This window comes from Topomyia yanbarensis, chromosome 3 (assembly GCF_030247195.1).
Source record: "Topomyia yanbarensis strain Yona2022 chromosome 3, ASM3024719v1, whole genome shotgun sequence".
In the NCBI taxonomy this organism is placed as follows: domain Eukaryota; kingdom Metazoa; phylum Arthropoda; class Insecta; order Diptera; family Culicidae; genus Topomyia; species Topomyia yanbarensis.
The window spans coordinates 164,134,326-164,150,981 of NC_080672.1; the positions used below are offsets into that span (position 1 = coordinate 164,134,326).

The 16,656-nt window shown below is 35.0% G+C and overlaps 1 protein-coding gene across 2 annotated transcripts in view; it reads left to right on the forward strand.

Moving 5' to 3' along the window:
* Positions 1-358, forward strand: part of LOC131693013 (neuropeptide CCHamide-1 receptor) — a 202,008-nt gene extending 201,650 nt beyond the window's left edge. For both annotated transcript variants that reach the window (XM_058980459.1, XM_058980460.1), the window contains exon 9: positions 28-358. In XM_058980459.1, coding sequence (XP_058836442.1) covers positions 28-133 — 106 coding nt within the window. In that variant the 3' untranslated portion in view covers positions 134-358. The remainder of the gene's footprint in view (positions 1-27) is intronic.
* Positions 359-16,656: the final 16,298 nt, after the last annotated feature.

Below are 16,656 nucleotides of genomic sequence, written 5' to 3' on the forward strand. Positions count from 1 at the left end.
TATCCAAATTTTTCTATTCACTTACAGAAACATCCAAGAGACGACCATAGTTATGCTCCCGAATGGCGCAAGCATCAATGGGAATTATCTCAGCGCAAATATCCCGGACAGAGATGGAAACGGTCTGACGTAATATAATGCCATCTTCACTGATGAAATCATGCGGAATCTCCTAGGTAGCGACCAACGAAATGTTTAAATGTTCTCCTATCTGTCGACCATCCTCACGTCATGTCTTTTAACATCCCAAGCCGAAATGGTTGGCAAAGAAAAAAATTCACGCCCACAATCATACTGTCATCAATCTTCCAATTCTGCCAGTTGCACCTACTTGTGAACGTTTTAAATCAAGAAGGATCTCAGATTCCTATGTGGGTCGGTAGAAAGTGTCCTTTTGTGTAAACGACGCGGTATAATAATCAGTAGAGATGAAAGATAGAAATCCCTTTTATAAACGAATTCTCATACAAAACGCATCCATGTAATATTTGCAGTGTAGGTTGCTCGAATTTCCAGTGGTATCCAAAGCCCAAAAGAACAGCTAACCACCCCAAATGAGAGATGTATCTTGAACAACCTAATTGTCCAACTCCAGACAGAAAGCCCATTGTATGCAAAGTCACAAAGAAGCCCTGCTCGCAAAAAGCATGACCAGATAAGGGAAAGTAATTGGATCTAATTATGCTTTTCCTCCTGATTGTCGTACCTCGTTGCAGGAAGCCTGCGAACAAAAAGCATATTGTTAAGTAAGGTGTGTTTGATCCTGGGAAGTTTTCATTGGATAGTATCCCAAATTAAGAACTGACTGTTGATTTTTTACCACTACATATTGTTTACATAATTTTGTTATTTTGGATAGCTTTTTTCGTAAATAAAATATTTTCTGATACCAATTTCACAAAGTTAATGTTTAACGTGAAATGAATCGAAAAACGAAAAAGTAAAATATCGAAAATGAACATCCACGAAAAAAAATCCCTCTTTGTTTTCGCAAGTTTTCATTTCCAGTCTCTACTTGTACGTTTTTTCAATCTTTTTCCGGTCTTGTTTAACAATGATTTAAGAAAAAAAAATTTTACTGCAAATTATCATTAAAATAGAATTATCATTGTTTTTGTTGCAAAATAACTATTTGAAAAAAAATCGAAGAGAAATAAGTAAAGCGCGATGTTATCAACCGGATACTTTCTAGTTGGATGACTGAAATGGATCCAATCGAACTTTCTAATATGAACTTCAAATTAAAAAGTATTTCTTTATATTTCTACGATTATAGAGGTTCTATCCTTTAGATCATTCGCTTCCATTTTTTGGGTTAGAAAATCTCTTTTTGAAAATTTTCGGGGTTGGGAATCGAACCCAGGTGAGCTGCGTACAAAGCAATCGATTTACCAACAACGCTATGACTGCCCCCCCCCCCACCGATAGAAAAAAGCACTTCAATGTTAAAATTGACCAACGTTTTATCAATAAAATACGATCGCAAATAAAAAACGAAACATAGTTTGAATGCGTATGAGAATGCAGTGGTGAAGGCTGCGAGATGGTGTTGTTAGAAAACTAGAAAATAAAAATTACTCATAAAATATTTATAGACATATTCGTTGCAATTTTAAATTGCATCGGCTTTATTACGAAATATTTATGATAATATTATTTTTAAAGATTCTATGTTTTCCAGTTTGTGAAATTCATACATTTGGTTTTGTGGCAGCTCAGTAGCCCAAACAGATAGGTATTGTAATAAATGTTACCGGTTGGATTATTTTTGATAAAGTGATAGCTTGTTTATGAGGCTAAAGCAAGTCCTGTTTTATGGACGATTCAGGATTAAATGTAAAGTGCACTTCTCAAGGATTCCTTCACCGTAATCTTTGAAATAAGGATTATTGTTCAGTATTGAAATTACTTTGAACGTGATTTAATTGAATTCGGATGTCTTTTATCAGAAGTAGCGAATCAAATACACAATAGTGTAATAAAATGCAATATCTCATAACATTTCAGTTTTCGTTCGTTACTAACTTGGTAACCAAAGAAACTTCATTCAACGGTAACTGAAAGGTCAACATTACGATGATAGGATTGCATTGGTAGGACTGCGAAAATAACTACCTATTTGCATTCATTCAAAAATCTGCCACGCCATTCCGTTGTATTTACGTTACCATCGAGCGTCTGGTAGGGTTCATTACCCATGTTGACAATGTTATGGGCGATGCAGTACTATGTCGTTTCACTTTCCGTTCATTGTTTTTTTCCGTTTGAATAACCTTTTTTGATTTTTTATATTATTTGTGATTCGTTATCAACACCAAATTGGCCGATTTTAACGAACTAACTAAACAGCCACTAATGAAATTGTCGTAAGACGCAAATCGTTTGTGATTATTTTCCGATTCGAAAAGTTACTATGTTGTATTTTTTTCTCAAACATTTGTTTATAACAAAATAAAATAAAAAGGTATTCTGGCCTCTTTTTTGGTCGGAAAAAATCTAAAAAAAATTACCCGCCATTTTTGTAACTAAGTCAATTTTTGTCGAAAGTCGCTTCGCCGCGCACGAATTTCGAACAGCGATTGAAGGCGTCCAGCGACACTGCATGGACCAATATGTCTGTTGTAGAGTTTGTCGCATTATCAAACGATAACGGATGGAAGCGCGGCAAGCAAGTGTGGCAGACACTTATTCAACCTATAGCCACAGACTAACAGACATAACACTCGAAAACAATACTTCGCTCGCTTTAACGGTCATTTAAATATATTTGTAGTTGGAACTGTGGCCACATTGGCAATGATTGCGCCACTGACATATGAGCAAGCATATGGGGGATAGACCACTAGTGAAAATTGTTCCCAAACCTGAGGGGTAATCCACCTGCAAATGAGTGTTTGGTACCGGGAATAAAAGGTGGCGCTATGTTCTGAAAAAATGCCGCATCGATGTTTTTTGAGAGAATTCCCTCATAGTGTTATGTCTGTTAGTCTGTGCTATAGCGTTGAATTCAAAGTAATGAGATATACATCTTTATACATAAAGGGGGGAGGTAAGGATTTCAGCGTAAAAAACAAACAATTATCATAGACAACAAATTTTGATGCAACATTTGAATTTGAATTAACAGGGAAAGTGTAGTCAGTTGAGTTGAGTTGTCATGATTTAATTCTTGCAATTTTCATTACAATTTGGCGAAAAAAATACACTTATGGCGGAGGGAGGGACATAAGGTTAATTCGGTAAAAAGACTGAATTATTTTAAAATAATATTCTGTCGATGCAGATAGTGGTATTGTATTTCTAAGTAATAATGCAACAATACAACACACAGAAAATTGAGTCTGTGGCAGTGAATCTCCGAAGGGGCCTCGTCTTGTTTTACGGTGTACATCATAACTCAAAATCTACTGGACAAATCGTGCTTAATCTTTGCACAGACTGAGCAACTGCTTCTAAGACCTTCGAAACATTGGTATTAGATGAAATATAGTTATTGTCGTATGAAATCCGTGACCAAAAAGCCATCTCTACATATTAAATCGACCGAATGAGATTTATAAAATGTTGTTACGGTACACATTCGTCTAAAACAACAATTCGTCATTGTTGTACTATCTTATGACAAATGCCATTTTGGGACAAACTGAGCTAGATATGCCGCAATACTTGTCTGAAAATCTCTACAAAGTTGCATTTTCAGAATTTTGACATTCTGCTTGGTTATGCGTAGCTTGTAGGTATTGGAAAGTGTGCTATATTCACTTAGCTTCGCTCCAATCAATTAAATAATACCCAAAAGAAAATGTCACAACGATCATTTAGCGAAATTTAACATGGCTGAATTGTTTAATTTTTTTAATAATTTCATAATAAATATGATAAAAAACCGACATTAAAATAAATGTAAATAGTTAAAATTAGCCATCTTGTAAGCTACATAATTCTATTGTAATATATATTGATGTTGAAAATGCTTTTCAGCATTCCTAGGTGAACGATATGTTTATGTTACTAATGAGTTTCTTCAAAATTCCATTAGAGCGCTTGGTTATTCTTGAATTGTAAAGCTGTTCAGAGATCCACTGTGTAAAAATGACGCCTTTCTAAATCGATACATTCACTGATACAAAATAAAATGATGAATGAGAAGTATATTCCAAACGATTAGAGTAAGCGTAGTACGTTAAGTCACTTTAAATGTTAACGACATTTTCTACATAAATATTCTATTGTTATGTTGAATTATAAGAAATTTGATAATAAAACTGTATTGCTGAATGATGAAATTGATAGTTTTGAAATAATTAGTTTCCCCAAAAATAATTACTCAGAGCCACTCAATAATATGATGACATCCCAGCCTTATACTGCAGTGGCATGCGAATTTCGTTGATTCGTTAACCACAAAGATCAGTCTGAAAATCTTTAAAATTGTAACCGACCATCTTAGATTCCGATGAAACTTTAGACATTTCACCGGTATGAAAGACTACATATTTTCCCCCGCCAAGGGGATCATTTTAACTCAAGAGCAATTTTTTAAAAGGGCTTATAAGTTTTGCACTCAGCTTTTTCGAAAAAATATTGTTCGCTAACCTTATAGGTACAGCAAAGCAATCTGAGAACGAGTTACAGGGAATGAATCATTTTTCAAAAAAAAAAACAAAAATTTATGTTAAAAATTCAAATTAAAAAAAACATTTTTTTAAATTTTGCCTTTCTTAATAGAAAGGATATGTAATCACCAGACTTCCCATGAACATCGACAATTTTGTACCTGTGTACAAAATTACGGGCACGCGTTCAACCTTAGACATGCTTCGTCTCGATGTACAGGTTCGCCTCGAACATCGAACCCAAGAAAACGGTATACAAACTCTAGTTCAAACATCCATGTACGTACACCGCATGCGTACACGAGAACGATTTGCACAGATCAAAAAGAGTCAACGCTATTGATGATGACAGTGAGAAAGAGAAAACTAGTACCTAGAACCTACGTGTACGCACACTGTGTACGTACATGGGATTCGGTTGTGCAGGCGAACATGTGCACGTGTTTATGTACGAAATAGCGTGTTTGATTTCGTACACGAAGTGTGGGTTTATTATGAGCACAGAACAAGAGCGAACATTGTGTGCGATGTGCATGTGGGAAGACTGGTAATCACTCTGAAATATTTGACCTTTCAACCTAGGCTCGGAGGGCCGAGTCTCATATACCATTCGACTCAGTTCGTTGAGATCAGCAAATATCTGTATTAGTGCGTGTATTTGCGTGTGTATGTATTTTCTAATCTCACTCACTTTTTACAGAGATGGCTGAGCCAAATTGCTCAAACTTATCTTCGAATGAAAGGAATAACGTTCCCATAAGCTGTTATTGATTTTGTCGATCGGACTTTCGGTTCCTGAGTTACGGATTGAAGAGTGCGGTCACACAGCAAATTCCCATCTAAACTGATAACACCGTGATGTTCAAATGGTGTAATACATATTAAATAAGATCCAACATTATTTGGACTTGCGGGACTAGATCACCAATGATCATTAGAAGCAGCTTTGACAACATTGGCCACCTATGACGGTTCTTAATGCCCCCGGGTACTTTCCAAGTTCATAAGTTAATGTCACAACTTTTTCTCAGAAAAACTCTTGACCGATTTTTACAAACTTGATTTCAAATGAAAGATACAATACTTCAGTTCATTCATATCTGACATTTGGTTCCGGAGTTGCAGGTTGGTTCAGCGGCCATATAGAAGTTTCCCATATAAATCGGTACAATCGCATTACCTCAAGGGTTAAAAATCCTTTGAAAGAGGCATCAAATTATTTCTATTTGTCTAGATCACTGATGGCCGATCAAAGATTCTTTGTATATATTGTCCACTATCAATAGTTCCGGAATTCTCGGGTTCTGGACGCATTCCAGAATTAAAGTCACATCGATTATTCGGTGATGACTAAACCGATTTTCATAAACCAAGTCTCAAATGGAAGGTATATGTGGTTGTGTATTGCATCCTCCATCAACCTCTCCACTCCTCCCCCCACTACCCCTTACACCGTCGTTCCCTACATCACATATCGCACCACTCCCCGTCTCATTAACTAATTATCAAGCCCCAACTTTCCGTGTAAAAATGGAAAATTTTGCTGCTTCATTTTCAACGAGAAAAGTCAACAAATCCACCAAATAAATATATTGCGGTGACCATAAAATCTCATATAAGATCAAGTTTACCTTACTTAAAAACATACCTGACGCAGCAAAGAAAGTTTTGTTAACTTTATTCAATTGTCTTCTAGAACAAAACCCGCAAATTATAATGCTCATTATTATGGCCTTTTCAACCGATTTGGACACTTTTTGTTTTTTTAAAATTCAGCTACTTTGGGAAATTGAACCGGATGAATGTATCTGGTTTCCGGTAATCCGGATTTTCCGGAATAATAGTCCACTACTAGGATATGTTTTGTGAATTTTAATAATATTCTAGCAATCTGGGTATCAAAACTCTTTAAATTGTCTCAGAAGTCTGTTATTTATTGTTGCGAAGCCATATGGAAATTCGACCTGGGAACGGCCCCGGCAAATGGTTCCAAAACCATGAGATCCTGATGCAATTCAAATATTTTTGATAGCAATATTGCCAGTATTCCATTGAAATTCACAAATAGTATCGCAGTACGGGAACATGCCTCCATTAATCCGGATTCCCGGGAACCGAATTAGTTTGTCTCATTCATTTTTACCTAGTCTAAAAGTGGATGAGTTTCTGGACCCAATATATCCAAAAGTGTACAAATCGGTCAATAAATGCCAAAGTTATGAGCATTTCAATGTGGCGCGTACCCGGGTACCCTTGTCGGCCAGTTAAATTGTAAAAAAATCCCGAAGCCCTTTCCCAGGTTCCCACTGCCGTATCATCAACTTCATTTCCCCAAAAGTTATGCTTGGTGAAATTCTAAGATGTCACAAAATACCAACTTCCATTTTGGGTAACAACAATGGAATTACACTCAAGTTTTTTTTTACGCGGTATTTTTTTACGCGGTTTTTTTACGCGGATTTTGAAATTTACGCGGTTTTCATTTACGCGGATTTTGAAATTTACGCGGTTTTCATTTACGCGGTTTTTGAAATGTACGCGGTTTTCATTTACGCGGTTTTTGAAATTTACGCGGTTTTCATTTACGCGGATTTTGGAATTTACGCGGTATCCATCAATGAGGTTCCCTTTATCGCGGATTCTTAAATTTAAGTGGTCTTCATTTACGCGGATTTTGAAATTTACGCGGTTTTCATTTACGCGGATTTTGAAATTTACGCGGTTTTCATTTACGCGGATTTTGAAATTTACGCGGTTTTCATTTACGCGGATTTTGAAATTTACGCGGTTTTCATTTACGCGGATTTTGAAATTTACGCGGTTTTCATTTACGCGGCTCGTATCCCCCGCGTAAAAAAAACCTGAGTGTATATGGATTGAAATCAGAAAATGTATTGGGGTACATATAGGTAACGGTTAACAACTGACAGATTACATTTTATCCAACCATCAAACATATCACCCAAGGTATCTCTGATCATCTGCGATCGCCTATTGCACAAGTTATGTTTTCGGCTAACTTTAATCATATCGATCAAGATGAGCAATTCTTCCCAGACAGGTCAAGTATTGACAAAAAATATTTTTTTACTGTACTTAAGAGGTTTTTTATCTTAAATACGTTTATTTAGGCCCAAATGCTTTAGCTTAAAGAGGCCGATAATTCATTTTTACAATTACATGTCACATGTTAGTGGGGGAAGGGAAAGCCGTATTTAGGGGCGGCTTGCTCCCCTACTTAAGAGGTTCTATCAATGATATAAACTGTTTTAAACTTTTAAATTCTTTGTGTTCTCAAAGTTGCACAGCAAAATAAATTTTTAATTAATATTTGCGTTTTGAAAAAGTTGCGATAACCCCTTATATACGATAATTATTCTCAAAAATCGCCATTTTATATAAATCGCATTTGCGGTACCTCTAGATAATTTTTTAGAAAATTGATTTTATCTACAGAATGGCTTCAAATATGCATGACTTTTCGAACATCATTTTTTGCGACATCGAACCCCGGATGGCCGAAATTCATTCAGTTCGTCGAAATCGGAAAAGCTCTCTGTGTATGAATATGTATAATTAAAACTCACACAAGCTTCTCAGAGATGACTGAACCGATTTACACAAACTTAGTGTCAAATGAAAGGTATAACGCTCCCATAAGCTGCTTTGAACTAGTAGTTGCTCAGACTTCCGATTCCTGAGTTACGGGTTGAAGAGTGCGTTCACACATAAAACTGGTACCACCACGATGTCCGCCGGACGTAATACATATTAAATTAGGTGCAACGTTACTTGAATTCAGTGGCGTAGCCAGGGGGGGGGGGGGGGGGGTGTCTTGGTGGTTAACCCCCCCCCCCCCCCCAACAAAACCAAAATTAATGGGATTGAAAAAATATTTAATGCTGACAAATTTAATTAAATATTGTACAATAATAATTCTGGAAGTATATTGTCTGATCACTAAATTGAGAATCTATTGTTTTAGGCATCACGAGGACTTTTTGAAAATTGTGGGAATTGAATCTTGTAACTGAATTTCTAGGTGTAGTAGTTGCCAAATTATCATGAGCTCTTTTTGAAGAGATGTTCCGAAATATGGATCAGGAACAATGTTTCCAATAAGAAGCGAAGTTTGATTAGGTCTCTATAAACATAAACTTGCTCACCATAAAATTGCATACATATCAATATTTTCAAAAAATGTATTTTTTGAGAATGCGTAGAGCTTACATAAAAACTCAATGTGATTTACAACGATAACAATATTTTGGAAAGTAGAAGGAAAATGACGAAAAATGACGTTTTTCGTTTGGCAGGAGATGGTCAGGATCGGTTTTTATGAGCACTTGATTTTTGTTGTACTATCAATTATATAAATAGACTCTCACGGTGTATTTATTAGAACAATTTTATGCAAAAAAATTCAGCACTCTGAAACTTCGGAATATGAAAGAATGGGCTTTCCCCTTTCATTTGAAACTAAGATCAAAATAATCCGTCGGGGGGTCCAGAGCAACTTTTTTTTTGAAGTTTTTTTCGTAACAATATAGGTTTTACTGCTGGAGATAGTTCATATTTCTGTCCCTAGATGGTGCTTTATACATTCGAACAACACTAAAAGTAAGAATTTGATAGAAAATTTAATTGTCTACAAGTTTGTTGACCACTAAAAACTGATCTGAAATCATCCGGAAAAGTTGTTTAAGATTTTAACAAAGTTATATCTTAGATAGTTTCACACGAGGCCTAGTGGTTTGGAAATATGTTTTCTCGCACTTATTATATTACCAAAAAAAAATTGGGTTTAGTGGCATAAAAATATTAGACGGGATTCATTACGTTGACAATTCTAATTGAACTTCTGAAAATTAGGATGTTTGACAGAATCAGAAAACTATTTGTGCTTTTGGTTTGTAATCTTTCCCGATAGCTTTGAAGGGACTACCATTCATCGGAAGGTATTGCTTGGTTACAAGGGTTTGCTTACATTTATGTTTTGTTACACGGGTGTTTTAGAAAGGACCATACATCGTATAATTTAGGTTATGATCGCTTAAGTCAGCTATTATAATTTCGTTCAAGACGAAATGTTGGGACAGACCGTTTCTAGTTTAACGCAAACCACAGCAGTAACTGTCCAAATTAGTGGCTAGTGTGAAATGATTTATTCAAATTTTCTCCGCAAAGCATATTGTGGCAATTGGATTTTACGGCCATTTCCTATCAATTATTCGAGATATCGTTACTAAATTGATCCTAGATTATGCGATATGTATTACTTTTGAAAACAAAATATGATTTGAGTACAACAATAACCTTATATACATAGAAATCCTAGAATATATCCCAAAAAAAATTATCTTGATCCAAAAACTCAAAGTTTTTTGTTCACTGTTTGTCACATTGAGTTAATTTCGAAAACGGATAATCAGCGTTTTGAACCAAGCGTTGCAATGAAATCCGCGAAATATTGCTATGGTGCGTTAAAAGTTTCATTGAGTCTGTTCAAATATAAAGGTTGAAGTTCAGGACAAGTCAATTTTATACGAAGATGCTAACAGAGTAGGAGATTCATGTAAGAATAGTTATCAGTCATCCCTGAGAACAATCGAAAAAAATGAAAAAGATAGCATACATAATTGGCTGTTTCTGCGGGAGGAATCACTTACCATCATGAAAAAGAATATTAATATCATACTAGTTTGGTCAACACTTATCAAAAACTTCTCATCCCAAAAATATGAATGGTGCCCTGTATCAGGAAATTATAATTTTCAGCTAAAAGATGACTTTCCAAGCTCTCAAATTCCGCTGAATTCACTATTGAACTAAACACAACTATTTGGCAAATAGAAAAGTGCTTGTGAATTAACAAACCACTAGGTCTTCTGTGAAACTAACTTAGACTTAGAATTCGTTAAAATATTAAACTACTTTTCGGGATAATTTCAAATCGGTTTTTAGTTGGTAACAAAGTGGTAGACAATTAAATAATCTATCAGATTCTCACTTTTAGTGTTGTTCGAATGTCTAAAACACCATCTAGGGGCAGAAATATGAACTAGTTCCATTGTAAAATCTATGTTTTCACGAAAAAAAACTTCAAAAAAAATTTGCTCTAGACCCCCCGGCGGATTATTTTGATTTTGGTTTCAAATGAAAGAGGAAAGCCCATTCTTTCATATCCTGAAGTTTCAGAGATGCTGAATTTTTTTGCATAAAGTTGTTAAAAAAAGACACCGTGACTCTAAACAGAATAGGATATAATAAATATTTTAAAATATTTCAAGTTAGTGGCTATTAACGGTGTATATTTGAGTGTTAAATTGAATGGTATAATAAAATGTTGAATTTGAGGACTCGTTTTGGAGTTGTGAGCTTGAATAGTGATTCTCTACCACTCCCATAAAAATTTTACCGTCCCGATCACATGATTTCGAAAATGTCAACTTTGTATGTTTAGTACCTTTGAAGTATATTACAACGTAAAGCAGCACATCTTGTAATGAAATATTTTTGAAGGTTTAAAACTAAAACTCCTAGAAGTAATTTCAAAGTATTTATTCTTCAAACAAATTTAGTTCGAGATTTAATGCCTTCAGCAAAGTTTTCGAAAAGGCTTAGTTAGCGTAGTTGTTTATTCGATTTCCTTGTACGCATCTTACCTGGGTTTGCACATAAGGTTAGAGATTGTTCTAACATGAAAAAGAGCCGAAAAATCCTAAGTTAACCTTAGGGTTTTTCGGGTCTTTTTTCAGTTTAGAAAAATTTCTAACCTTATGTGCGAACACGGGTAAGCTGCGTACAAGATAATCGAATAAACAACTACGCAACTATAACCAAAATGAAAAAAAAAAATACTTTGTTGAAGACATTCCATAACTAATTTTGAAGAAGACATAAATACTCCGTGTGTTCAGAATATCGAAATATATAAGACTGCATGTGAAAAAAAACTTTTAAAACAAGTTATTCTGATCTAATATTACGTTCACACTACGAGTTGAAACGTGTGTTAATGCTATATTGATGACATTTTTCTTGTTTTTAATTATTATAACGTGTTTTAACTCTGTAGTATGAACATAGTATAACTGTAATAGGGATATCTTTAGGGGTGTGCGGGTAATAGCGTTTTCTGGTGTTCATTAGTACCGTGAGTTTATATCTCAATCCTTTTTCTATTTCTAAGCCAAAAACATTTTTTAGTTTGTTTCTTTTCAGGACAATAGCATCCAAACCCATGCGACTTGCATGATTCTATAGGTTACCTCATGAGATCTCGTCGCTGTTGTGCTATCTTATGACAAGCGCCATTTTGCACATTTCGAAAAAACGATTTTTAAAGTTTGATAATGAATATCTCGAAACTTATAAATGGTATAAACAATTCAAAGAAGACAATTGATGCTTCTATCTATTCTGTATTAATTTCCTAGATATTACGAAGATCAGTTGATTATGTTACGAGTTTTTACTATAAATGTAAACAAAAGTCGCACTTACACGTGTGTATTGATGACAAAATTTGTATGGCATGTCATAATCGTGCATGGAAAATTTTTCATAGAAATAAATCATCAATAATTAACTTTTATTTATATCTTTGGCTTCAGTTGGTCTATAAACAATCGGTGAGATGCATTTTGAAGGAAATGAGTCAGGGAATCTAGAAAAAATAGTTATTTTTGGTTAAAGTGTTGCCAAATATGCTATATTTCCAGTTCAAAACTTAAAATGCATTTTTCTCACAATTCGTATATTTTTGTTTTGAAAATGATTATGCCATTGTGTTTCTCAGATAGTTTTACATATAAAAACATCTTATACATCAAGATAATTTGAGCCAATCTCCAGACACAGTCATTTGAAACAAAAAATTAGAAAATTCTCAGCACGTTTCTCGCTATATCTCAGTAACCAAGCAGAATGTCAAAATTCTGTAAACGCCACTTTGTAGAGATTTTTTAGTTAAGTAATGTGGCATATCTAACTCAGTTTACCCCAAAATGGCGTTTGTCATAAGATAGCACAACAGCGACGATCTATCATGGTTTACAGATGAAACTTCGGATTGCAAGCTGCTAGCGGATTGCAAAAGTACCTGATCATGCTGTGTGGGGTGCTGTCTTGTTTAACAATAAGACGAACGAGATATTTGCAGATGCGTCATTTAGTAGGACAACTTTCACAACTGTTGGCTGAATTCAATTTAGCTTTTCTAAATTTAAAATTCTGAAAAGAATATTTAAGGAATTTCAAGGTTTTAAAATAAAATTAGTGTACTCGTAAGGACACCCACTATCAACACATATGAAAAACTGACAATTTTTTTTCAAAATTGAAGATCCCTATTGATAAATTTCTTCTGCTGTGTATAAACAAATATATTAACATGCTATTCAAGATAGTCTCCAAAATCTAGTTTTATTGAAAAACAATTGGCTTTAAGAAACTTTCTTAAATATCGTTTTGTATCTTGCATTTATACAGCCATAATATTTTCTACAACGTCTTTTAAAATGACATTATCAACAACTTTGCTGAAGACACCAAATATCATACTATTTTGGAAGAGTTACTTCTCCATAATTACTTCTAGGAGATTTCATGACCAAAATTATTATATCAAAATATGCACTTTATATGGAAAGCTTCTTCGAGGTTGTTAAAACTTCAAAGTTGATGATTTCGAAATTATGTTACCTTGACCGTTAGAAATGTTTTTAAACATTTATTTCATTTTAAAAATGCACTTTGTTTTTGTATTCTACAACTTCATTAACATATTACAAAAAAAACTTAAAAAAGGCATCTGGTAGAATAATTTTGTTTCTGATCTTTCACTAATTTATACAACTTATATTAAATTTTGGAGTTTTCGAGAAAAACAACGATTTTCATCAAAACCCAAGACCCCCCACCCCCAACCCAAATTTCTGGCTACGCCACTGCTTGGATTTGCGGGTCTAGATCGCTAATGGCCAATGAAAATCATTTTGACCACATTGGCCGCCTATAACGGTTCGCTAAGTTCCTAGTGAATTCTTGGATGATTTTTACAAACTCGATTTCAAATGATAGATACAGTAATCCCATTGACTGATATTGGAAGGTATAATATGCAGTTGGAGTTGCATTGCCCCCCATCGCCTTTTATACCAATTTCTACGTAATAATAAACTAATACACCTCAGCAGATACCTACACCAGTACCCCTTCTCCACAGTTCTCGTTACAGACATTTTGACTGTAACAAGAACTGCCATTTCTTCGTTCCATATACACCATCTGTTACGAGATTCAACGTCGGCGCACATGAGGCAATTATGCTTAATCACCCAACGAGCGATACATTACAAGGACCATGCACCACCGGTTGCTACCACACCTGCCAGGAAGAGAAGAAACGTCAATTCGACAAGCGGACGCGCCATCTGGATTCACGATACGCCTCACAGACCACCAGTTGCGTTACTTCATCGCAGAAATTCAAAAGAATCAAGAAAGTGTACATAAACCTTGCAGAAATAATTGTCTTTTATTAGAGAGCAACCATTTCATGTTTAACATATAAGTTGCAAATAAATTAGGGTGGTTTGCCACCAAGTTTCTGATAATAGCGAAAAAGTAAAAAATAGGGGATCTTGCGCTTTGTGTCCATCTTTTGTTGTAGGGGAGACCGGGGCTAGTTGGCGGTGTTTTCAGTTTTCAATTTTTACCGCTTTGATGTAGGTAGATCTCGCAAAATAGAACACGCGGCATAAAATAGCGGACTGTTCGCAACATCTCTGTTTTTTTTTAAATTGTTTGATGCATTGTCTCCATTTTAGAGACAAAAATATGTGACGCGGTAAACCCACCAACTTACCCCGGACCTGGGGTAAGTTAGCGAAATGTGTCGATACTCCAAAAACTAAGCAATTAAATGGATATTCAATTACTTCAAGGGTCCTTCTGAAACGTGCTGAATGTCTTTTCAAGAAAACTGTATATTAACTGACATTTGCTATTATATTTCAGTTTCAATATCCCGGTATTTTGACTTTGACGCGTAATCTTTATTTAAAAGCAAATTTTCGAAATTCTTCATGCAATTGACCGGAATATATGTCTCCTGCATTGGCGAGATACCCAAGAAATAGATTTTTTTTACTTTGGAGTGAATTCCAGAAATAAATATTTTTGATTACTTTTTTTGCGCTATAAATAGTACCGACAACTTGCCCCAACCGCATATTTTATTAAAAACTATTTAAAAAATAACGATTGTTTGTGGATAGATGTAAAATCTATACGAATACTGAAAGCTCTTTTCACGCGCTATCGAAAAATATAATCATTCGGGAAATAGATTGAACATCACCCTAAATAACGCGAAGTATTTAAAATTTAGAAAATTTACTTAGTATGCTCGAAAACACAATATCACCCACAACTTCCATCAAACAAATCGTTTTGCAACAAAAACACATTGGATAATGGGTTTCACATAACTTGAGCTACACAAGAAGAGGCAGCGCTATATGTCTAATAGAAAGAGAGAAAAAGGGATTCCGCCAACTTACCCCAATCGCCAACTAGCCCCGGGCTCCCCCAAATAATAATAATATTAAAGTAAATGCAGTTCGTGCAAATATCGTTCTGGAGAAAATATTAATAGTTTTAAAGTGCTTGGATATTCCAGAACACCAAATTCAATGATTTTTTTCTGAATTTGAAAATAAAATTAATCCTAAACGGCATACTTGGAGATTTCGATGACAATTTACGACACAAGTTAACAGAGAAAACTTGTGGTTATGTCTCTGACCTTACCCGCCTATCTTGTTTTTGATATTTGGATTATTCGTGGAATGGCGCTGAAAGTCATCAATTTTGACACAAAAATGATCATTTGAAATTCTAAGCAATTAAAAAACAAAATTGTACGTACATCGCTGAATAAACTGTGAAAATTTTGAAACGATTGACACGATTGGTTTGAGCTACATTTAAATATCTAAAAAAGTGTTTTTGAGAAAAACGCGTTTGCAGCTTTCAGTCTGCTCGGGATGCACATAAAGGGCGAGGCCATAGAACACTGTACGATTTTTTAAGTTCTACCGTAGTGTAACCTCTTAATTGATAATGATTGCCAAGCCCATAGAACGCTGTACATTACATCGGTTGTTCCCCTAAAGATTATCCACCAGATTATATTTTTAAAGTAATAATCATTCAAGATACATCATTTCTATTGAATATCTATACCAACATTGGTTCAAACTGAATTCTCCCACTGCAATTAAACGTTTTGGGTACCCCATAATTTTTGGTTTAGTTCTGAAGCGCAATCCAGTGTCAAACAGTACATCTCTTGATTCATTTCTTCTTTGAATTCTACACCTAAACAAATGCAATTCCAATCACCTGGAACGATACTCACTTAACTTACGCACAACGCCATCCGAAAGGTTCGTGGAACATTGTCTAATATTCAAATAAAATTCCCTAAATGTATGCAACTAGAAGGTAGCGAAAGCTCCTTCACTATTTTCAGCACAGTCTGGAACTACTATGAATAAAGCACAAAAGAAATCTTTTACAGGCATCTCCCATACAGTAACGTACTTCTTACGTATGGTTTTCCATGCAACACGTGATAATCCGCGTGCGACCACGGCAAGTACCTTCCCCCCAAAAAAATGAATAAGCCTTCGCACCTTTCCACTTCTATTGCTCGTTTGATTGCCACATTAACAAAATGATACCATACGGTGATTCAAGAAAATACTGCATTACATAAACCGACAGGACGCACAGTGATCACCCTCCATACAAAACCACGAAACTTGCCCAAATTTGATGCAAATATCACCTGGGTAATCTAAGCCCAATAAAGAGCCATTCAAATGAAACCCCGAATTCTCTTCCTCAAGACGTAACAATTTGATAAAATTCTATTCAATCTATTTTCAAATATAAAAAATTACGTTATGAAAAAGCTAAAACAAAATTTTGAAGTTTTGTCCAACTGGGTGACACTGTTAGACGTCTT